Raw genomic sequence first — 24,639 nt, 5'->3', positions numbered from 1 at the left:
GGAGACAGTGTGCCAGGTTCTGGAGTAAAATCCATGTCACCTGCATCCTCCAAATTCTCTTCCCAGTCCGGGTCTAACTCGCACTGGGCTGCGAGAGGGTCCTCAGACACTTTCCAGTGTTTCCAAACCTGCCGGGCAGGCGGAAAAGAGGGAGGCGGATGGAGAAAGGGATAGAATGTCAGTATTGGCGTCGATTGACACCGGTCCGGCGCCGTCTCCACGCCGGGGTGGAAGCTGGGGACGGCGCCGGCCGACGCCGGTGCTGTAGACGTTGATGTCGGTGGAGGTCGTACGAGGCCACTCGACATCGGCTGGGATCCATGCATGGATCCATTGGGGTCCTGCGGCGTCAAGACCGGAGTCGTCAACAAAAACGACGAAGAAGAGCGAGGACCCCCAAACGGACCGAAGGCGTTCCGGCGGGGCCCAATGGGCCAAAAAGGCAAGCCATGGCTGTCAGGAACGATTTAGAAAAGGGGGCGGTGATGAACAGAGTGTCTGAGTTAAACAGACCACTCTTACCCAGTCCAAAGATCAGGGCTTGATCCATCACCGTTATTTATCTCACTGCCCCATCCCAGCTCAGAACCTGGCTATATGCAAATCAGTCTGTCCCTGGCCCAGTGCATCATGGGAACAGGGCAGACTAAACTACCAAGCCAATTCTTCACCAGAAAGGAGACAAGCTACCGGGGACCGGTTTCTGGCATTTCAGCCTTCTTCGGCCCGGCTTGCTTGAATCCTGATGGAGCAGTGAGAAAGGGACTCATGTCTGAGTATACCCTGCCACACCTATAGTGGCCAAAAACGATTTAGAAAAGGGGGTGGTGATGAACAGAGTGTCTGAGTTAAACAGACCACTCTTACCCAGTCCAAAGATCAGGGCTTGATCCATCACTGTTATTTATCTCACTGCCCCATCCCAGCTCAGAACCTGGCTATATGCAAATCAGTCTGTCCCTGGCCCAGTGCATCATGGGAACAGGGCAGACTAAACTACCAAGCCAATTCTTCACCAGAAAGGAGACAAGCTACCGGGGACCGGTTTCTGGCATTTCAGCCTTCTTCGGCCCGGCTTGCTTGAATCCTGATGGAGCAGTGAGAAAGGGACTCATGTCTGAGTATACCCTGCCACACCTATAGTGGCCAAAAACGATTTAGAAAAGGGGGTGGTGATGAACAGAGTGTCTGAGTTAAACAGACCACTCTTACCCAGTCCAAAGATCAGGGCTTGATCCATCACCGTTATTTATCTCACTGCCCCATCCCAGCTCAGAACCTGGCTATATGCAAATCAGTCTGTCCCTGGCCCCGGTGTTGGATCTAGCCCTGATCTCTTGACTGGGTGAGAGCTTTCTGCTTAATTCAGAGACTCTGTCCCTCACCACCCCTTGCTGTAAATATTTTTGTCCACCCTAAGCGTGGAAGGGTTTTCTCAGATGTGAGACCCTTGCTCATTGCACCATCAGGATTCAAGCAAACCGGGCCGAAGACGGCTGTAATGCCAGAAACCGGTCCCCGGGAGCTTGTTTCCTTCCCAGTGTAAGAATTGGCTTTTGTAGTTTGGTTTGCCCTGTTCCCATCATGCACTGGGACAGGAACAGACTAATTTGCATACAGCCGGGTTCTGAAACCGGGATGGTGCAGTGAGCTAAAAAACGGTGTTGGATCTAGCCCTGATCTCTTGACTGGGTGAGAGCTTTCTGCTTAATTCAGAGACTCTGTCCCTCACCACCCCTTACTGTAAATATTTTTGTCCACCCTAAGCGTGGAAGGGTATTCTCAGATGTGAGACCCTTGCTCATTGCACCATCAGGATTCAAGCAAACCGGGCCGAAGACGGCTGTAATGCCAGAAACCGGTCCCCGGGAGCTTGTTTCCTTCCCAGTGTAAGAATTGGCTTTTGTAGTTTGGTTTGCCCTGTTCCCATCATGCACTGGGACAGGAACAGACTAATTTGCATACAGCCGGGTTCTGAAACTGGGATGGTGCAGTGAGCTAAAAAACGGTGTTGGATCTAGCCCTGATCTCTTGACTGGGTGAGAGCTTTCTGCTTAATTCAGAGACTCTGTCCCTCACCACCCCTTGCTGTAAATATTTTTGTCCACCCTAAGCGTGGAAGGGTATTCTCAGATGTGAGACCCTTGCTCATTGCACCATCAGGATTCAAGCAAACCGGGCCGAAGACGGCTGTAATGCCAGAAACCGGTCCCCGGGAGCTTGTTTCCTTCCCAGTGTAAGAATTGGCTTTTGTAGTTTGGTTTGCCCTGTTCCCATCATGCACTGGGACAGGAACAGACTAATTTGCATACAGCCGGGTTCTGAAACTGGGATGGTGCAGTGAGCTAAAAAACGGTGTTGGATCTAGCCCTGATCTCTTGACTGGGTGAGAGCTTTCTGCTTAATTCAGAGACTCTGTCCCTCACCACCCCTTGCTGTAAATATGGCTGTCAGGAAGTCGGTAGCTGGGCCGGAGTCACCGACGGACCCAGGAAGGGCGGGTAGGCTGTCGGCAACTGCGCAGGCTCTGCCGGAGCCAAAGGGCTTGCAGCACCCACACCCTCAGCCATGTCACGCAACAGGCTCGGGGAAGGCGAAGAGCGACAACACTTCTTCGACTTCTTGTGCTTCGCCGTACCAGACCCAAGTGCGAAGACTTCGACGAACCATGGTGGTGTGGCAGCTCCGTAACCAGTCCCTCGACCTCCCACAGTACCAGGACCTTGAAAGGCGTGGAGCCGACTCACGGGCTTCTAGCAACTTTTGGGACCACTCCCTATAAAGTTTTCGGAGGCATGGCCCGGCATTTGGGGCACAACTCGGAGTTGTAGTCGCGCCCCAGGTTGTAGACACACTCACTGTGCGGGTCCGTCATCGACATCATGCAGGAACAAGCTGCGCCAACGTGCGCTTAACATCCGGTATCCCTATACACCAAGAGTCAGACTCAAAACATAGAGACAAAAGTCTCAAAAATAACTCAGTCAAAAAGTGACTGGGTGTACTGCTCTCTCCAGGTCTGCGCTTGCTGCTTTGGAAAAAGAAAGAACTGACGTCAGCGCACGTTGGCGTGTCTAAGTAGCTCCAGAGACGTCATCTCGGCGACTACGCCGCCAACGACGTATGCGGAGCCGCATTACTATGCCTACCGCAGCGCAGGGGTACTGCTGACGAAAACTTTCCAGATCCATTCTGACGCCTGGGGTAATTCTAAGGTTAGGAATCTATCACTAACATGTTTCTTTCAGATGTTCCAGTCATGTCCAGAGGCGCAGAGCCTCCTGACATAGGGTCCACGACCCCACCCGGCCCGATTTGTTGCAGTACTACATGGCGCAGGTGTGGTCTGTGAACACCTGCACTACTCTCCCCTTGAGAGAGGGAAGGAATGCCTTCAGTACAAGTCGGATCGCCCAAAGCTCCAGAAGATTGATATGGAGCCTGGACTCCGCCGGAGACCATAGCCTCTAACCTCCGCCTATCCCATGTGGTTCCCTCATCCTAGGAGGGACGCATCCATCACCACTGTGTGCTCCTGCTGAGGAAGGCAGAGGGATCTGCCACCCAATCCCGTGTCGTGAGCCACCACTGCAGCTGTTGTGCAGTGCCCTCCGAGATCTGGACGTAACAGGACAGGTTCCCCTGATGCTGCGCCCACTGGAACTTCAGGTCCTACTGCAGAGCCCGCATATGCCATCTGGCATGAGTGACAAGCAGGATGCAGGAGGCCATGAAACCCAGCAGCCTCAGGGTCTTGCATTGTATCCAGAACCTCTCCGATGAAGAGGAGTTTCTGAGAGGGAATCGGGTGCTACTTTGGCACTTTGATGGAGAACCTCAGCAAATGCAGGAGGTTAGCCGTAGTCTGGAGGTGGGAGACTGTCTGAGGTGAGCCCGCCTTCAACAGCCAGTCGTCGAGATATGGGAAGACTGGAATCACTGATCTGCTCAGATGAGCTGCGACCACCGGCATCACTTTTGTGAACACTCGTGGGGCGCTGGTAATGCCAAAGGGGAGCACAGTAAACTGAAAGTGCTCGTGGCCTACCGTGAACTGCAGGTAACGCAGGTGGACCGGCAGGACGGGGATGTGAAAATATGCGTCCTGCATGTCCAGCGCTACCATCCAGTCTCGAGGGTCGAGGGCAGACAAGACCTGAGCCAGAGTTAGCATTTTGAACTTCTCCTTCCGGAGGAAGCGATTGACGTCCCTGAAATCCAAGACAGGACGCAGGCACTTGTCCTTCTTGGGCACCAGAAAGTAGTGGGAATAATAACCACGTCCTACTTCTGGCGGAGGATCACATTCTATGGCCCCCTTGGCCAAGAGGCCCACAACTTACTGTTGAAGAAGTGCCAGGTGATCCCCCGACATGCAGTGGTACTGGGGTGGCAAAGCTGGAGGGGTAGTCTCGAAGGGGAGGGAGTAGCCCTTTCGGACTTTTTGTAAAACCCACCTGTCTGAAGTGATGGTGCTCCAATGGCGGAGGTGATGGCGAATCCTGCCACCCACTAGGAAGGCTTCGAGGCAGTGGTGGCCGGTGTAGAGGTGGACTGACCCGCTGGCCCCATGAACGCCTCGGCGGGCCCCACGTCCGCGCTGAGACTGTTGTTGCGCAGGCTGTGGCTCTGAATCAAACCTTTCGGGGCGTCCCCTCCGTGGCCACGAAAGGAGCGAAAAGCAGAAGGCGGCAGAGGGCACGCGGCGGAAAGGCTCAAGGACTTGGCAGTAGCCCACGAGTCCTCAAAGCCCTTTGCCTTGTTGCCAAAAAAGCGAATGCCATCAAAGGGCATGAAAATCAGGGTGTTCTGGACATCCCCAGAGAAAAAAGTAGTCCTCAGCCAGGCTTGGCGACAGAGCGCCACTGTCATGGAAATAGCTCTGCCCAGTGAGTCGGCGGTGTCAAGGCCTTAACGAATCGTGAACTTTGCTGCACCTTTCCCTTAAGCAATAGCTTGAGAGAGCACTTTCCGGGGCTCCTCCGGGCACTGAGGCAGCACTTGCACCACCATATCCCACACAGAGTGGGAATAACGGCCCAAGAGGCATGCGGTGTTCACAGACCACAGCCCTGAACTGGTGGAAGAAAAAAATCTGCTCTAGTTTCTTGGATTCCCTGTCCAGGGGTGCGGTAGGGAATGCGCTTGGGGACGCAGAGGCTTGGACAACTAAGCTCTCAGGGGTGGGGTGTTGGGAAAGGAAAATGGGGTTGCTCTGGGCCAGGCTATGGAGTCGGGCCACATTCCTATCCACAGGAGCCCCTGTGTTGGGCCTGGACCAGGTGCCCAAAAGAACTTCTGAAAATACATCATTAACCCCTCCCATACTTGTGACGGAACCGCTCCGTCACAAGCCAAGGGTGAGCTGATTTCGCGCCTGCGCTGACGCTTTAATGGGCAGGCGGGTTTGTGAGGGAACCGTTCCGTCACAAGCACAGCTCGCCCGCGCGCGCGCCGTGACGGAGCGGTTCCGTCAATAGTATGGAGCTGCCGCGCGGGTGCCCCACCCCTTTAGCGCTGCGGCGGAATAGCCGCCGCAGCGAAGGGGTTAAAGGCAGCAGTGGCTCCGCAGAGGTAGCCGCCGGCTGAAGCACTTCTGTCAGGAGGTTAGTCCTGACCGCCACTGTAGAGCGTTTGAGGTGGAGAGCCTTGGCCGCCCTACGCAACACTACTGCGTAACTTGCACCCACGGTAGGAGGAGTTAGCATGCCACGGTCAGGAGAGGTATCAAGACCACTGGCATCCCCAGTTCCTCTGCCCAGTCTGGGTCAAACTAACATTGTGCTTTCAGAGGGTCCTCAGACCCCTCCCAGTCCTCCCCTTCCTCCAAAGGCTGATGAACTGTACGAAAATAGGGAGGCTGGACATCGGGGTAGAAAGGCTCCATCGGCGTTGGAATCGTCGTCGAGAAATGCCGTTCTGCCCGTGCCCCCGGACGACGTCTGAGGTGGTGCTGGTGGGGTCGGTGGAGGGGTCACAAGGTCAACCGACGTCGAAAGGGATCCAGGCATGGATCCTTGAGGCCCTTCGGCGCGGATGCTGGAGCCAGACGACAGTGAAGGGCGAGGGCCCCCAGCCGGGCCCAACGGCCCAAAGACGCAGGTCATGGTTGACAGAAATTCCAGCAGCTGGGCCATAGTCGCCGAAGGACCCGGAAAGGGCAGGGTAGGCCGATGGCGACTGAGTAGGCTCCGGCGGAGCGGCAGGAGAGGCACCAGCTGCACCCTCAACCACATCGGGGAAGTCGAAGAACAATGACACCTCTTCAACTTCTTGTTATACTTCGTCAATCCTGACCCAGAGCGCGAAGACTTCGATCCCGACGAACGATGGTGGTGGCTCCGCAACCAGTCCCTCAACTTCCCACGTGACCAGGACCTTGAGCGGCACGGAGCCGACTACCGGACTGCAAGCAACTTTCGGGACTGCTCCGACAAAGTCTTCAGCGCCATGGCCCGGCAGTCGGGCCACAACTTGGGGTTGTGGTCACGCCCCAGGCATAGAGACACACGCGGTGCAGGTCCGTCACCGACATCAGGCGATGACAGTCACCGCAGGACTTAAAGCCGGGCATCCCTACGGCACCAGGAGTCGATTGTCTCGAAAAATAGAGACAAAAAGGCTTGAAAATCTCAGTCAAAAAGTGACTGGGGGTACCGCTCTTCCCGGATCTGCGCTTACTGGCGCGGAAAAATCAAGAACGGACGTCATCGCACGAGGGCGGTGTCTAAGTAGCTGCTGCGACGTCATCTCGACGCCAACGACGTTCGCGGAGCCGCACGATGCTACCTTCCGACGCGCAGGTGTAATGCTGACGAAAACTTTCCGGATCCAGTCCGACGCCTGGGGTTAATTCTAAGGTAAAAAATCTATCACTACGTGTTTCTTCCATCTAGCCTGCCACCACAGACATGTTCTTGTACCTCTGCAGGTGAGAGTCCATGCTCTCTGAGGCCAGAAATAATGCCTGCTTCGGAGGAAGGTGTTCACACCTTCTCCAGCAGGATGGAAAGTGTATCTGCATACCAAGGCCTGGACTTTAAAGCCACTGCCGCCTTTGATATGCTATACAGTCTTCCCCTAGACTTAGGAGATGCCACTCCCTGCGCTGAGGCCCATTTGGCACTCAGACAGGCAGGAAATTAGCCATGCTAGGAGGCGTGGTGGACTACCAGGCAGGTCACCAGGCTACACCCCTAAGGTGGGCTGCCTGATGTGCCCCACAAAAAGAAGGGTTCCACCAAAAATTTTAAGACAGGGTTATGTCCACTGCAAGTGGTCACATAGTGGGTGTAGTGACTCCAAGTGTAAGTAGCCCATTGGCTACTACCCTTCACTCCCCTTAATGTTTCTAAATTTAGTATTTATTTGGCCCCTTGACACCAGGAATGTAGATTTGTTGGCTGCAAAAAGGAGAGGACGAAGAATAGCCAAATAAGCAAGATCTGCTGGTGAGCACTGGCACCAAACTCTGCCTGCCTACCTGCTCCTAACCAGACAATTGCGACAACCCGAATTGTCCTGCAGCTGTGCATCCTCCAAAAACTTCGGGCGGCCTCCAGCACTTTGTCAAGCAGTCAGCATTTCTCTTTAAGTGGAGGAGCCACTCCCCTGCAGCCTGCAGGTACCGACCAAAACATCCAGTTCACCATTTTGCTGTTCATCGGGACCACTGATGCAGTAGCCTCCCAGGAAGAGGTCCCCACACTCCTAGAGGTCAGATCCATCCTGTTAAACAAGTGAAAAGACGCCAGGATCAACCAGAGCCGCCCTGCACCAATGCCCGGGACTACCGAACCCCTTGAAACCATCAATGCTAGGTCCAATTGGGACTCTAACACCACAAAGACTGGGCAGCCGACGAGGCACGTCAGCACCGAGAGCGGCCCAGCTGCACTGTTTTGCCCCCATTTGCAAGTCTAACTGAGACCCGTGGGTGCCTTTGACGCACGATCACCACTCAGCCACAACCCTCTTCACCCAAGCAAACCAGGCCCAGGTCCACTACAACCGACAGTACTTCCAGGGCCCCCATGAACCAAGTCCCCCCCACTGGGAGCTCCTGGACTTGTCCCCAAGTCCCTCTCTGCAGCCGGTTTCTTGGTGGCCCCCTTTTTGCCTAGCATGTAGCGCGCAAGACTACCTGTCCAGCACCTCTGCACCAGGACACTCCAGGGAAGGTAAACCTGAACTGGTGGTGGTACTTTAGTCCTTGGTCCCCTAGCACCTTAAGTCCTTAAGCACACCCCGGAGAATCATTTGCAAATATCCGAATGCAGTATAGGACCTTTTCTTTATAGGAAAGCATTATTGCATAAAGACGCATTAGAGTGAACATTCTTTACTTACCTGCAACAACGGATAAACTGAAAAGTACATACTCCCTAACAAAGTTTTTGGGGTTAAAAAAAAATATAAAAAGTACTTGTTATTTTTCCACATTGGTCTTGAGTTTCTTCTTGAGTGTGTCTCTCATTATTGAGTCTGTGTGTGTTCAACAACTCTCAACACTTGTTAACGAATGTCCTACCTCACCCTCCTTCCTTCACTCTCCCTGCCTCTCTAATGTCCCTCTCCTAGACAGTTTGCTCCACTGGACCCTTCATCTCCCCTCCACCTTAACCTTCCCTTAGTATTCCACATTGAGGCCTAGGTGTGATCACTCTGTCGGTCTTTTAAGTAAATTCTGCACCCACGCTTTAATCTTCAGTCTTGTGCTCTCCCTCTAGCCCTCCTCCATCATTGCAATCTGAGGAGGCCCTGTGTAACAAGCGCTCAACTAGTCTGGTAGCAAAGTTCTCAGGCCGTTGAGCAGGATCATATAAGGTACCAGTGGGAAAGACAAGATATGTAATTTCTTCACATAGCCTGTCATTGATAGTATGCCTTGTGTACCATTGCCAGATAATTTTTAAATAAAGCACTCCAATTTTCTACATCATTCAGAGTATCTCGCCATAATCTTAGATACACATGGAATTCTGCTGCAGACGTCAATTGCATAGGTAATTTCGCTTAGTTCCACAACAACGAAGGGCATGCTCAATTAACATTTTCACTCTGTTTGTTTGTATCCTCTGAGGCGGAAGCCGGAGGACTGTGACCACAATTTTACTTTAAAAACTGTATATTCTGTGCTCTTTTGTTGATTTTAAAAACCTGGGAGCTCACCTCTTTGAAGCGCTCACCTCACGCGCTGACACAGCCCTCCTTGACCTTCCCTGAGACAGCGACCCGCGCTGAGACAGGGAAACGCCCAAAACGCCCAAGGCGGTAGCCACGCCCACCGCGAGGCCACGCCCACTCTCAACCAGTACAAATGTGCCGGCCATACCAGCGCAGCGGGAGCGCCGTTTACGCGCCGAAGGCGCGCCTAAGGCAAGCCCGTCTGCGCACGGCCGGGCCCAGGGCCAGAACCCCTGCCTAAAACAGCCAACCCAAAGGTAAGCTACTCACGCAGAGAGCTACTAAGTCTTAGACCCCCATCCTCCTCCTGTGATTACATCCATGATCTAAATGGACCTTTCACTCGCTGCTCTCTATGTAAGCCAGCCCAGCTCACGCTCCCTCCAAAACCTCACAAGGCCGCCTCCCTCAAACTCGCTTCACTAAACTGTCGCTCACTACCCAAACACGCGACACAGATTAACCACCTCATAGAAGACCTGGAGATAGATATCCTTTTCCTCACGGAAACGTGGCTTGCCCCACATTCACAATCAGACATGGCACTAGCAACTCCACCGGGCTATTGCATTCAGTCCCTACCCCGCCCCTTAGGCAGAGGTGGTGGTGTCGCCATTATCCATCGGGACTATCTCCACTGTAAAACCAGTGATGCGCAGATTACCGACTCAGAAAGTCTTCACTTTACTATCAAACTAAACCCAACCAACTCATTAACAGGAACACTTGTGTACCGTCCCCCCGGTCCTTTCGCTAGTTCCCTCCTGGACTCAGTTACAACCCAAGCCCACTCTATATCAAACTTTATGATAGTAGGTGACCTTAATATTCATCTCGAAGACCCGGTAGACTCGGTAGCCAACGACCTGATCTCAGATCTGGCGGCACTGGACATTCGCCTACTCAACTCCGGAGCCACCCACATCAAGGGTCATCTATTGGACCCGGTATTCACTAGCTCTCCCTCGATGCAAGCGAAGGAGGCCCTCCCCCTTCCCTGGACAGACCACTTCCTAGTCCCCTTCCAAATACCTGGGACTTTCAGGAAACCCCAAAAACCGCCCACCTACAGCAAGGACAGGACCTGGTCCAGACTCCCCACCGAAGAATGGGCCAAAATCCTAGAAAGGACCACCCCTGCACACGCGGAAGATCCGGCTATTGCAGACAAAAAATTCAGAGAGTGGATCACCTCCTCCCTGGACTTAGTGCTCCCAATTAGAACTAGGGAAGACATAAACGGCAAACCTGGTTCGGCCCCGTGGTATACCGCGGACCTCTGAATACTTCGCAAAAACTGCAAAAAAGCCGAACGGCTTTGGAGGAGAAACTGGCAACATGCCAATAAAGAAGCTTACCAGATCACAGTCAGACTCTATAAAGAGGCCATCAGACAAGCCAAAGCCTCACATTACGACACGCGGATACAAGAATCATCCAACTCAGCCAGGGAATCCTTCTTAATTGTAAAGGAGCTGCTCAAAGTTCCTAACACCCCCCCCTCCACCAACCTCAAAGTTGACAGAAGTAATGAACTAGCTAATTACTTTAACGACAAAATTACCCGTATTCTAGCCTCCCTCCCACCCCCCGGCCCCCCTAGCCACATGGAAAGTTGTTCATCCCTCGACCAGATCGAAAGCAATCTACACCCCATACTGCCGACATTTCGGCCAGTAACTTGCCTAGAGGTAGAACGAACCCTAACAAAAATGAAAAGCGGATCGCCTCTGGACCCAGCACCAATCAGGTTCCTCAAAACCGTAGCCTCAGTCATCGTGCCCACTGTCACGGAACTTATTAACAGCTCGCTCGCCCACGGATCTGTCCCCGACAGCTGGAAGAGTGCTGTGGTGAAGGCGCTTCAAAAAAAAAACCACAGCTAGACCCAGCAGACATGTCTAATTACCGACTAATATCACTACTCCCTGGTATCAGCAAAGTAGCAGAGAAATTGGTAAACATACAACTATCTCAGTTCCTTGAGACCAATAACGTACTTAGACAATCCCAAACTGGATTCCGCCCGGGCCATGGCACAGACACCGCACTTCTTGCCGTCATTGAAGAGGCAAGGCGCATACTGGATTCAGGAGGATCAGTGGCAGTGATCCTCCTGGATCTAAGCGCAGCCTTCGACACAGTCAACCACCGTGTCCTTCTACATAGACTGGCGGATGCAGGACTTACCGGGACGGCACTCAGTTGGATTGAATCCTTCCTTACAGGGCGCACATTCCAAGTATGGGACGATAATCACCACTCATCCAACCTCCCACTCACAAGCGGCGTCCCTCAGGGCTCCTCTCTGAGCCCGACGCTTTTTAATGTATACATGGCCCCCCTTGAGGATGTGGTGACACCATTTAACATAAACATGGTAAGCTATGCTGACGACACTCAGCTGGTCGTCTCTCTGTCCCAACTGATCGACCACCCAGAAAACCTGACCAATTGCCTTACAGAAATTCACAACTGGATGAATAATTCATCATTAAAACTAAACGGGTCTAAGACAGAGGTGATGCTCCTAGGGAAACAATGGACGACCATCCCTCCAGCACTCTGGCCCGACGTGTTCGGGGAAATCCCCCCCCCCCCCCCGAAGCGTGAAATTAAGACACTCTGTGTGTGGCTCGAACCAGAGCTTTCTATGAAAACACAAGCAGCTAAAACTTCGGGCACCTGCTTCGGGCTCATGCGCACGACCCGCAAGATTCTCCCCTTACTGCCACCAACTTCCAGGAAACTGCTCAACCAGGGACTAGTACTGTCCCGCCTGGACTACAGCAATTTGGTCTACCTGGGCACCCCTGAGGCCACCCTAACGAAGCTCCAGCGGACACAGAATGCGGCGGCACATCTGCTCACCAACCTCCCCTCCAGAATGTCCGCCAAGCCGGCCCTCAAAGCTCTGCACTGGCTCCCTGTGCGCCAAAGGGTGCAATTCAAAGCGATGTGCACGACACATAAGCTGATCAACGGATCTGGTCCGGCGATCCTCAGCAAAATGATCACCCCCTACACAGCAACCAGATCCCTACGATCCCAATATGAGAACCTGGCCAGCATTCCTAGATTCAAAAGAACTCGCACAGGAGGACGACAATTCTCCGTTCAAGCAGCTGTTGGATGGAACGCTCTTCCCCGCTCCCTCAGACTGGAACCTAACTACCTGGCATTTCGCAAGAAATTAAAGACACATCTATTCCCGAAATAGAGTCCCTCTACAAGTGTCTCTCCGCTCCCCCTCCCCCTCAACAGGATCACAAATCTCATAGCGCGGGGATGCCCTTGGGTCACCAGGCGCTTTAGAAATCGTTATTAAATTAAAATTAAATTAAATTAAATGTATCAAAAAGAAAATAAACAGGCTGCTCATACAAAACATTTTGTTACACCATTATACAAATACTGCAGCAGTGGACAGAACTGTATGTTGGAGCGACCTAGTAAGGAGGATATTATCACCTACCGAAAGCTAGAGGCAAACGACTCCACTTCAGATCATCTGTTCTGCTTCGCCTTCCATAAGAATCCACAAAAACGCCAAATTCTAAAGAAAGCAAGATGTAAAGACATTGACCTTGTTTTTTTACCTAATAATAATCGATGAAATTCAGAATTACTACATTCCCTTCACTGTACATTACTAGTTTACAGACTTACTAATGAAAACATAGTGACATTTAATATCATTTTTGCAGCATACACGAAGATTCGGGATATTGCTGAATATTTTTTTTAAAAAAATGCATTTCTCTTTAGGTATCCATAATTTATCATATTTTCCAATAGCCCTGATGCATTTCAGACAAGGGCCCTTTGTCAGGGGATATACTTGACATATTCAAATTAACAATAAGCTTTGCAGAAGCTCCATGATTAGTGTGGATTGAACATATTAAGATGTTTGAATGGCGTATACAAGCACTGCTCTGCATCTCTGCTCAATAAAAAAAAGCCTGGAAATATATCTCGAAGTGAATGTGATACAACAATTTGCAGTGTTTAAGCAGTGTATCTGTGGGACTGACTTGTTAGACGACAAGTGGATTAATGATGGTTGTAGAAGCACTCAAGAACGGAGAGTGCACCCAGATAGCACACTAAACAGGGATGTGCGGATTAATAGGGAAAAAGTGCAGTGCGAAATTAGAACTTTTCTTTAGATTTTGGTTTTACGTATGGCAGGACACCACTTTCATTGGCAGGGGCTTGATATGCATTCTACATGTAAGCATCGGCTATGTTTTGCTCAAGTAGGTTGCTATCAGTTGTATTTGTGCCAGAAAGCACAGTAAAGCTTGAAGCTTTGTACATCGAATACCTTACTTACCATGGAAGCACAGCAGGTACTCCTCTCTCTGCCCAGTGGTATTCACCTGCATGATGGCAATTGGAAAACTATTGGAGGATGAAGCGAAAACAGCAGAGGCCAATGAATGGTCATTTTTATCCAAGAATTCTAGATGGGATAAAAAGAAAGATGGTTAGTGAAAAGTTTAAGTTTAATTAATTCTTTACAGAACATTCTGCAAGGAAGGGACCAATTACATTAGGTCCTTAACCAGTGGAGCCTCTAAACAGATCTTCTCAAACATGTTGCTTACCTTCGCTAACGATTGTACTGGTGAATACTTTCCAAACTCAGCTTCTGCAGCTTTTGAATCTCCCAGGCACCAGACTTAATCCAGATAAACTTCCGCAATAGAGCCAGTGGGCCAGAAAGTAACACTATCTCACTTCATGCAGACTCCGTTCCACCTGTGCATGTGGTGGCACAGAGCTGTATACAGGCCCCACTGTGGGCATGTGACATCAGTTTATAACCCAGAATAAAGTCCACTCCATGGGGAGTTGGGTGTGTAGTAAAACAGATGAGTAGACCTGATGGCTGCTATGGTATTGCCTGATGAAGGTATGGACAATTGGTTATCTAGAACATCTCTAGCCAGGGCTGTATTGGCGGCCTTCACCCTGGTAGAATGAGCGCAAAGGCACTCAGGAGGCTTTTTATTTTTGCCAGATCACAGCTCATCATAAGGCAAAGAACAATCTACTTAAAACAGCTCAGTTTCTGTACTGTCTTCTTTCACTTTGCAAACAAATGGTATGGGCAATGCACTGCGCGTTGGGAAAAAATTCTTTTTGAATAGCTATTTAAGATAGCTGATTTTGTTAGAGGTGCTCCAACTGGTGGCGTAACCGTCCGTTTATGCCAAAATGTAAACCTTAGATATGTGTATACACGGCCTGTGTATACATCCCAGTATTTGGGCACTCCCTCTGGTTCATCAAATGCGAATAGACTCCATTGATTTTTCAAGATTTCTTTAATTTGAGTATATTGTTGTTAGCCTTTCATTAGTAGATTCATTTCATCAACTTTATATGGCTTTACACAAAATCATCGTCGCTCCAATGCATTTCGGGCCGATTGCCCTTTCTCAAGGAGCTCTGAAAATAAGAACGATCTGCATTTGCATCAAGTTGCACAGTAACATAACAATGTTCAAAACGTGGGTCAGAGACCAACCATTTCCCAGTGAAAAGTGATATGCATAAATGGAACATGGGCGGTGCATTAGTGATGGGTGCAGTGAAAAACGAGGGTCGGTAAGGACGGGGTAAAATGCCAAGTCAGTTGATCGTGTTGGTAAATTAAGGGCGCCCCCAGGGAAGTGAAAGTGGGTCTTAAAATGAGTTAAGGCACGAGGGGTGTAAAAAACAAAGCTAAACGCTCACGTGTATATTCAGCTGTCATTAGGTGCTGAAACGAATAAGGTAGAAAAAGTCCGCGTTTGTAGTAGTCAAAAAAATTGACGAGTGTTAGCGTTGTCGAGGTCGTCTGGCAGAGGCTGAGCTAAATGCTTACCGGAACGGGATTCAATGAAGGGACTGTCGAAGTCTCCGGGTCTGCTAACCGCTAGGTAACGCTACCGGGTTAGTGTATGAGTGACTCACGAAGGGAAGCTAAAGTGAATATCAACAAAGGACTCAGGTTGACAGCATGTGGTGGTGGAGATCAAAGTAGGACAAATGTGAGGCGAAAGGAGGGGCCATCTTGTAACGGGCATAGTGGGGACGAGGTGAAGGGGATGAACAAGGGGAACATTTGTGGAACCGGGAAAGATGCCATAAATAATTTGTGAAAACAAGGTAAAAAAAAACGATCATGAATCAACATAAGTAGTATCATCAAAATGAAGAAGAAAGTATAAGCATGAAAAATAAACATGGGAAATAAATGACATTACGATGAATGCGCACAAGAGTTATGTGTCCTTAGATACCCCGCCGGGTATTTATAAAAAGCAACTTAGTTCAATACGGTCATTCAGACCAAATGGTTTACAAGATTGTAAACGATAAATCCATGCGGTTTCTCTTTGTAGGAGGAACTTTTTATTGTCCCATCCTTCTTTCTTCTCAACGGTCTCCAGGACCATGAATTTCAACTGTGCCACGGTGTGATTGTTTTCCATAAAATGTGTGGCCACACTGGATTTCGTTTGTTTAGTCCTGATGTTGGATTTGTGTTCATTCAATCTGACTTTTATTTTTCTCTCTGTTTTTCCTACGTAGATTTTTCCACAAGGACATTTGAGCAGGTATATGAGGTTGGATGAGTCACACGTTGCATTGACTTTCACTTTAATTTCTGTACCTCTCATGGGATGATTGATTTTGCTGCCAGTAATAATATTGTTGCAATTATTGCAGTTGAGGCACGGTTTTGTGCCTTTGTATATGATTGGACTCGGTGTTTCTTTAGATAGAATCTCCTTAAGATTATTGGCTCTGGTATAAGCAAATATCGGGGGATTCTTAAACAGGTCTTTGAAATCTGGTTCAGATGCTAAGATTCTCCAATGTCCTAGAATGATTTTTTTGTATCTCCCACTTAATGTGGAATATTTAGAAACAACTACCATCCTGTTTTCTTCTCTTTTGGTTGCCTTTTTTAAGGCCGTTTCTCGTTGGATTAAAGAGACTTTTTTTATGGCTTCATTGGTTGTTTCTGGTGGGTATCCTCTCTCAGTGAATCTTAAGTTCATTTCATCAATCCTTTGAATGTAGGTTTCTGGATTGGATACTATGCGTTTTACTCGCAGCATTTGGCTGTAAGGGAGGTGGCGTTTCAGTGAATGCTGATGGAAGCTTGCAAAGTGCAACGTATTATTGCGGTCGGTGGGTTTCCTGTAAAGGTCCGTTGTTAGCCGACCCTCGTTTTTCACCGCACCCATCACTAATGCACCGCCCATGTTCCATTTATGCATATCACTTTTCACTGGGAAATGGTTGGTCTCTGACCCACGTTTTGAACATTGTTATGTTACTGTGCAACTTGATGCAAACGCAGATCGTTCTTATTTTCAGAGCTCCTTGAGAAAGGGCAATCGGCCCGAAATGCATTGGAGCGACGATGATTTTGTGTAAAGCCATATAAAGTTGATGAAATGAATCTACTAATGAAAGGCTAACAACAATATACTCAAATTAAAGAAATCTTGAAAAATCAATGGAGTCTATTCGCATTTGATGAACCAGAGGGAGTGCCCAAATACTGGGATGTATACACAGGCCGTGTATACACATATCTAAGGTTCTTTCACTTTGCACCAGCCTACCAATGTAGAAAATAAGGAACCAGTCAGGATCCAACTTAGGCATCCTCTCCTCCACGGAGGGATTTGGCAAAGGATAGAACGTGTGGAATGTAATGTACTGTACATGAAAAGGCGACACCACTTTTGAAGAAAGGATGCCTGGGTCTGCACACTAACTTGTATACAGCAGCACAACAGATTATGCCTGCAATTCACTGATGCAACATGAATGCAATAAGGAAAACCATCTTGAGGGTCAAAAGTCTCTGGGTGCAACTATATATAGACACAAACATCATACTGATCAATAAGGAATGAACTAAAGTGATGCATCACAACAGGTGACTTGAAGAACAAGTTACCTTCTGTAATGCCTTATCGAGTAGAGACTATCTAGCTACAGATTCTTTACCTTAGAATTATCCCCAGACTGGATCTGGAAATTTTTTGTGAGCAGTAGCCCTACACGCCAGTAGGTGGCGGCGTTTGGCTTTGCGTGGCATAGTTTGCACTGGAAATTACGTTTGCGTTGCCAACATAGGCACCACCCAGACGCGCTTATGTCACTTACTTTTAACGACTTTCCATTCCAAAAGGCATGAGTACACTGACAACTAGTGTGGAAAATTAGGGCCAAGAAAGAGGAAACCCCGGTCCCTAGAAACCCATTTGCATAGTGTGGAGGATGGGTGGGTCGGTAAGGAATCTGTGGCTAGATAGAGTCAACCAGTTAAGGCGTTAAAGAACGTAAGTAACTTGTTCATCTGATAGCGACAAATAACCACAGATTCCTTACCTCAGAATAGATAACCAAGCAACACTTGCCCAGAGGTGGATCTGCGGACCAATTTCACATGAGAAAGTCCTGCTGGACCGAACGGACAAAGTGCCATCCCTAAGGACCTGACTGTCCAGGCAGTAGTGATTGGTAAACGTGTGCAGAGAATTCCATTTTGCTGACTGGCAGATGTCCACGATCGGATCGCTGCGAGCTAACGCAGTGGTTGCAGCTTTAGCTCTGGTGGTATGAGCATGAAAACCTTCAGGGTGTTGCTTTTTAGCCAATGCGTAGCATATTTTGATACAGAGTACGATCCATCATGAGATGGTCCACTTCTGATCCACCTGTCCTTTCTTTGCTCCGACTCCGACATTCCCCACGAAAAGTTAAAGGTTCACCCGGAACTCATTCGTACGGTCAAGGTAGAACGACAATGATCTTTTTGGGTTAGGACGGCGGAGTCCCTCCTCTTCTTCGAAGGGATGTGGAGGAGCATACAAAGTAGGCAAAGTGATGGATTGACCTACATGAAATGAAGTGAACCACTTTTGGAAGAAAGGAAGCTCTTGCATGAAGCACCGGTTTGTCGGAGCAGATGTTAAGCTAAGAAGGCTTGAATGACAAGTCATGAACCTCACTGACCCTTCGGGCAGAAATTATTGCAACGAGACAGGCTGTTTTGATGGTAAGGAGCCTGAGTGGACAATTATGTGAGGCTCAAAGGGAGCACACATGAGGAAAGTGAGGACAAGATGGAGGTACCACTGGGGCATTACGAAAGGAGTGGGAGGAAACATATGTTGCAAACATTTCAAACTCATTTGTACAATAGGAGATTGAAAAAGGGAAGGTTGGTCAGTTAACCAAAGAAAAGCAGAGATTGCATAAAGATATCCCTTAACAGTGTCCAGAGCAGAGCCTTGCCGGGCAAGGGAAAGAACGAATAAGAGAACGTGAGAAAGGGAGGGAAGAAGGGGGATCAATGTGTCTTTCTGAACACCATGCCACAAATTTTGCGCAACAGCAAACCCAAACTGTATTGGTAGAGGGACCCTGGCTGCCAAGATAATGTAAAACACACAAGATGATGGACGAATGTTGCACAAAGGCAAAACATTCACCACCAGTCACAGATCTGGGTTTAATCCATCGTTATCTGTGACTGGGGGTGAATGTTTTGCCATTGTGCAACATTCCGTCCATCATCTTGTTTGTTTTGCTGTTTACCCTATGTGGGAAGGGTATGCCCAGACGTGGGTCCCTTGCTCACTACGCCACTGGAGTCTAGCTATCCTGGCTGAAAACAGCTGATAGCCAGAAACCGGTCCTAGGATGCTTGATTCCGTTCCAGGGAGGACATGGCTTGGCAGTTCGGGCTGGACTGTTCCCATGAGACACAGGGTCAAGACTGATTTGCATATGGCCATGTTTGAACTGGGGTGGCTTGGTGAGCAAAATAACGATGGATTAAACCCAGATCTGTGACTGGGAGTGAATGTTTTGCAATTTTGCAACATTCCGTCCATCATCTTGTTTGTTTTGCTGTTCACCCCATGTGGGAAGGGTATGCCCAGACGTGGGTCCCTTGCTCACTACGCCACTGGAGTCAAGCTATCCTGGCTGAAGACGGCTGATAGCCAGAAACCGGTCCTAGGATGCTTGATTCCGGTCCAGGGAAGACATGGCTTGGCAGTTCGGGCAGGACTGTCCCCATGAGGCACAGGGTCAAGACTGATTTGCATATGGCCATGTCTGAACTGGGGTGGCTTGGTGAGCAAAATAACGATGGCTTAAACCCAGATCTGTGACTGGGGGTGAATGTTTTGCCATTGTGCAACATTCCGTCCATCATCTTGTTTGTTTTGCCAAGATAATGTTACAGACTTCAGGTAAAAGGTCAAAAGTTGTCAACTAACGCAGCTCAATCTCCATTCAGAGAGCCCGCTAGATGTTGAACCATCAGGGGTATGCCCTGTTGCTCTAGCCATGTCAAGAGACTCAGGGCCTCTTGAGAAAGGGTCCACAGACACACCTTGCCCTGCTTGTTGCGATACCACTTGGCAGAGTGGTTGTCTGTGAACACTTGTACTAGCCATCCCTGGAGGGAGGGTAGAAAGGATTTCAATGCCAATCGATCGCTCGGAGCTCCAAAGGTTGATGAGAATTCCGGATTCCGCCAGAGACCGGAGTCCTCTGATCTCCACCTCTCCCAGATGGCCGCCTCATCCCAGGAGTGATGCTTCTGTCACTACTGTCAGATCAGGCTAGGGAAGGGGTCTGCCGTTGATCCAATCGCGGTTCGTAAGCAGGAGTCCATGAGGCCGAGTAGACACACCGAAATCCAGGATAGAGGCTGAAACATCAGTATTACGGTCTAAATATCCTGTGCTCGCCATTTGGAAGGATAGGCCCAAAACTGCACCGCGTCCAGAACAGCTCTGATAAAAAGGAAAGTCTGAGAGGGAGTCAGATGTGACTCTGGAATGTAGATAATGAACCCCAGTGAATGCAGGAGGTCCGCCGTAGCCTGAAGGTGGGAGACAACAGCCTGAGGCCAGCCCACCTTCAACAGCCAGTCGTTTTGATAGGGGAAGACTGGCACCCCTGATCTACATAGATGAGCAGCAACCACCACCAACACCACTGTGAATACCCTAGGGGCGCTGGTGAGGCCAAAACGGAGCAAACCGAACTGAAAGTGCTTGTGGCCCACAGTGTATCGCAGGTAACGCCTATCGGCAGGCAAGATGGGAATGTGGAAATATGTGTCCTGCAAGTCCAATGCTACGATCCGGTCTCATGGGTCCAGGGCAGACAGGACCTGAGCTAGAGTGATCATTTTGAACAACTTCTTGAGAAAAAAATTTGAGAGAGTGTAGGTCTAAGATAGGACGAAAGCCTTCGTCCTACTTGGGCACCAGGAATAACAACCAAGACCCACTCTCGGTGTTGCCATTATTTCTATGGCTCCATTGGCCAAAGGAGCTGTCACTTCTTGGGGGGAGAAGAGATAGGTGGTCCTCATTCAGCCTGTCGTAAATAGGTGGCATGGTGGGAGAGGTGGTCTCGAAGGTGAGGGAGAAGCCCCTTCGGGCAATCTGCAAAACCCACCTGCCCAATGTTATGGACTGTCAGCGGGAAGGTAATTGCGAAGCATGCCACTCACTGGGGTGCCCATGATGGAAAACAGGCAGACTAGGAGGGTTTGGAAGCTGCAGCTGCTAGGGGGTTGGTGGAATGACCCAACCGCTGGCTACCTGACCAACAAGGCTGGTAAGAACCACATCTGCGGTGGGTAAAGACTCAGTTGTGGGCACCTTCCGTGGCTATGAGCGAAAGGCAGATAGAGTATGACAAGGTGCCATAGAAAGGCCCAAAGACCTATCTGTATTACTGCTGTCCTTAAAGAGCTCCAACGCTGAATCCGCCATGTCTTTTAAAAGATGGCAGCCATCAAAGAGCATGTCCATGAGAGAGGATTGGACATACCCAGAAAAGCCAATCGTCCTCAACTAGGCGTGGTGTCGCAGGGGCACTGTCGTCGAAACCGCTCTGCCTAGTGAGTCGGTGGTGTCTAGTGCACAGCGGATAGTGAGCTTAGTTGCATCCTTCTCATTGGCAGCAGCCTGGGAGAGCACGGCCCCGGCCTCCTCCAGGACCGTTGGCAGCACCTGAGCAACCACATCCCACAGAGCGTGGAAATAGCAGCCCAAAAGGCATGCGGTGTTCACCAACCGCAGTGCCTGGCTGACGGAAGAAAGCAATGTTCCCAAAATTTCAAAACTCTTGGATTGACTGTCTGGGGTGTGCGTTAGGGGATGCACTAGGGTTTACATAGGATGTTGAGGCTTGGACTACCATGCTCTCCAGAGTAGGGTATTGGGTGAGGAAATTTGGATCCCCTGGAGCGGGCGGTGGTGGCCAATCATTTTGTTCACAGGAGCCGCTGTGTTGGACTTGGACTAAGTAGGACATCAGTAAGTGCTTCATTAAAAGGGGGAAGCGGTTCTAATGGGGAAACTCCCGGCTGTAGCACTTCCTTCAAGACATTAGCCTTGACTGCCACCAAATGCAAACTAAGGACCAGGACTACAGCTGCACTTCGCACCACCATTGCAAAGGAAAGCTCCCTCCTCAGTAGTGACAGTAGGGGGAGAAAGCATGCCAGTATCTGTTGAAGTATCCAGTCTACTGGTGTCATCCAGATCCTCACACCAGTCCATTTGTTTTTCTTAAGGCTGGTATTCCTCAGGGTTCAGCGACCCCTCCCATTCCTCCCCTAGTCCAAGGCTGTAAAAATAGGGCTTAGGTGCCAGCCTGGAAGGCATGGCTCTAGTTGGCGACAGAGCCAGCGTCAGGATGACACCCCACAGGCTCCATGTCTGAGTCAGGGAAGAGGATGGTGCCGCTGGAGGGCTCTTGCAGCGCGGGGAACATCGCCCTCAGATTTGCAGTTGTGGAAGGTCGAGGTGGCACAATCGATGCTGATCCGGATCCATCTGTGGATCCCTGGGGCTCGACTGGAGCCAGAGATGTCAGTGTTGATCCAGTAGGGCCCCTTCCTGAACCCGCAGGGCCTGAATATGTGCCAGAAGGAACGGCCTTCTCAAATATGAAGTACATGACCTCATAAAATTGGGAGAGGGTTGCAGAACCAGGCCTCGAGTGGCAACGCTCCCTGTTCTCGTTGGGCAATGGACAGGGTGAAGTTGAAGCACGCTTCGACACCGACTTCTAGTGGGACTTCGACTTACCTAAAGGCTCGATAACCGGGAGTGCAACGCTGACCCTGGCCTCCCCGGCCTCTCCAGAGACTTTCCTGTCGATCAGAACCTCGATCACACAGAGCCACTATAAGCGTGAGGGATCGCTCCTTGAAGGCATTCGGATGCATGGCACGGCAGTCAGCATGTCTTCAAGTCATGGTCCTGCTCAAGCGACCAGAGGTAATCTAGGTGTGGGTCTGTTACTGACATCTGCCAGTGACAGACGCTGCAGGTCTTGAAACCATCCTTTATTGATATTCTGCCACACCAGGAGTTAAACTTAAACAAAATCTTAAACAAAACGTCGTAACAACCTAGTCAAAAAGTGACTAACGGGTAGCTCTTTCCGATGTGCGCTTGCTGGCGAGGAAAGAAAATAACTAATGTCAGCACGCCTGGGTGGCGCCTATATAGGCACGGTGTATGTAATTTCCAGCACAGATGACGCCATGCGGAGCTGAATAATGCCAACTATCGGCATGAAGGGGTACTGCTTATGAAACATTTCTCAATCTAGTCTGACGTCTGGGGATAATTTTAAGGTAAGGAATCTGCAGCTAAAAGTCTCTGTTAGATTAGAGAGGGCTGATCAGGCAAATGAAGGCAGGTAGAAAGGGTTGGAAAGGAACCTTTAATTGTGCCCAAAGCAAAGTCTTCTTGGTCCAGTGACAAATCTTTCGCACATCATAAAACTTGGCTTAAAAAAGATCACTTGTCTGCACGCTAGGTACAAACTTAGACCAGACGCCAGAACAGATGGGCTTCTTAGATGGACATTAAAACACCTCAGATGGAATAATTAAGCCACAGGATTCTGTTTAGTTTTCACACAGGAAGGTGTGGATTGTGGAGGTTTGCATGCAGAACTGTGTCCTCTGTTGGCTCAGGAGGTCGACCTAAGATGCAGATGAAGTGGAGGGAAGATGCCATATCCAGGAGGTTAAGGTACCAGAGTCTGAGCCCAATCCAAGACTAACAACGTGAGCTGAACCCAGTACCTTCTGACATTCTTCTAGATTTATGGTATCACAGCAGAGGTGGGAATGCATGAAGGAGGCTGGAACGGTGTAACACACTAGGGAGCAAACTGCCAAACACTGAGCATTCTCACTAGGTTTTTGACCTTGTGCGAGAACCCTTGGGGACCAAGTACCTGCCACAGCCTGAGCCTCTAGTCAGAGGGCAAAGGACCCCCTATACCACCCTATGGGTTGCAGTGCCACATAGCTGTTGTGTTGTACATTAGGCCCGGCCTCTGATAGAAGGAATAAAAGACTTGCTTGGCAAACATATAGAGCGCAGCTTCACACCGCTGATATGGTGATGCTGCTTCACCAGACAACAAATGCCTCATTTCCGCCTCGTCCAGGAGACCACCTCAGTTGAGAGAAGGTATGTTGATCACTACCGTGAGGTTTGGATGGGGCAGGCAGAATGGTTCATCGCATGCCAAGTTGGCATCAGCCACGTACCATGCACCACTTAAGATCATGTGCTGCCTGTTCCAATATGCAGATGTTTTCCGAGAGGAACTTCAGGTGTTTGTCCAATGGAAAGTGAAGGCTCCACTGCTGAGCAACGCACATGAGGCACCAGAAGCATGAACAAGGCCAGAAGGATTAGTTACTTACCTGTAATCCTAGTTCTCTTCCAGGGGTATCCTCATCAAAGTCATAAGCATTAGAATATTCCCGCCCATGTGCGGGACCCCGGAAACATTATATTACATGTGCCCCACATATATCTGTCTGTCTATCTATCTATCTATCTATCTATCTATCTATCTATCTATCTATCTATCTATCTATCTATCTATCTATCTATCTATCTATATATATATATATATATATATATATATATATATATATATATATATATATGCAATTGCAGCCTAATAAACACCAGAGCTGAATTATGCTGTAAAGAATTTCCATGAACCATGTACAAACATGCATTATAAACATGAGAGACAACAACAGTATTGTTTCAGAACTGTTTTAATGCTCAGAAAGCAGTGGAAATTCTCATGAAATACTGGAAGCATAGGAAGCTCCCAGGCTGCATTGCAAAACTACAGTCTAAAAAGACTGAAAAGCTAACCTGCATCAACATGCAGTAAACTGACACTGTGCCTTTAAGGCACCCATGACCCCCCAGCTTTCCATCATGCCTCAGGGGTGACAGTTAGGTCAGTTGTTCTTTGCGGAGACTGAAAAAAACCATGAAACATTTAGGTTAACCATATCTCCAACCTAAAATAATCCTTTGCCCGGGGAGGCGGGAGGGTTGCTTA

General features: G+C 49.5%; 1 protein-coding gene across 1 annotated transcript in view; it reads right to left on the bottom strand.

Moving 5' to 3' along the window:
- The window catches only part of CIT (citron rho-interacting serine/threonine kinase), a 1,473,679-nt gene that overhangs the window by 101,273 nt on the left and 1,347,767 nt on the right, over window positions 1-24,639 (bottom strand). The window contains exons 44-45 of the mRNA XM_086942878.1: window positions 13,526-13,654; window positions 12,662-12,742 (exon numbers count right to left, since the gene is read on the bottom strand). Coding sequence (XP_086799004.1) covers window positions 12,662-12,742; window positions 13,526-13,654 — 210 coding nt within the window. The remainder of the gene's footprint in view (window positions 1-12,661; window positions 12,743-13,525; window positions 13,655-24,639) is intronic.

The sequence above is a fragment of the Lissotriton vulgaris genome, chromosome 11 (genome assembly GCF_964263255.1).
Source record: "Lissotriton vulgaris chromosome 11, aLisVul1.2, whole genome shotgun sequence".
Classification (NCBI taxonomy): domain Eukaryota; kingdom Metazoa; phylum Chordata; class Amphibia; order Caudata; family Salamandridae; genus Lissotriton; species Lissotriton vulgaris.
The sequence above is the reverse complement of the archived record's forward strand: the minus strand, read 5'-3'. Positions and strand labels throughout refer to the sequence as shown.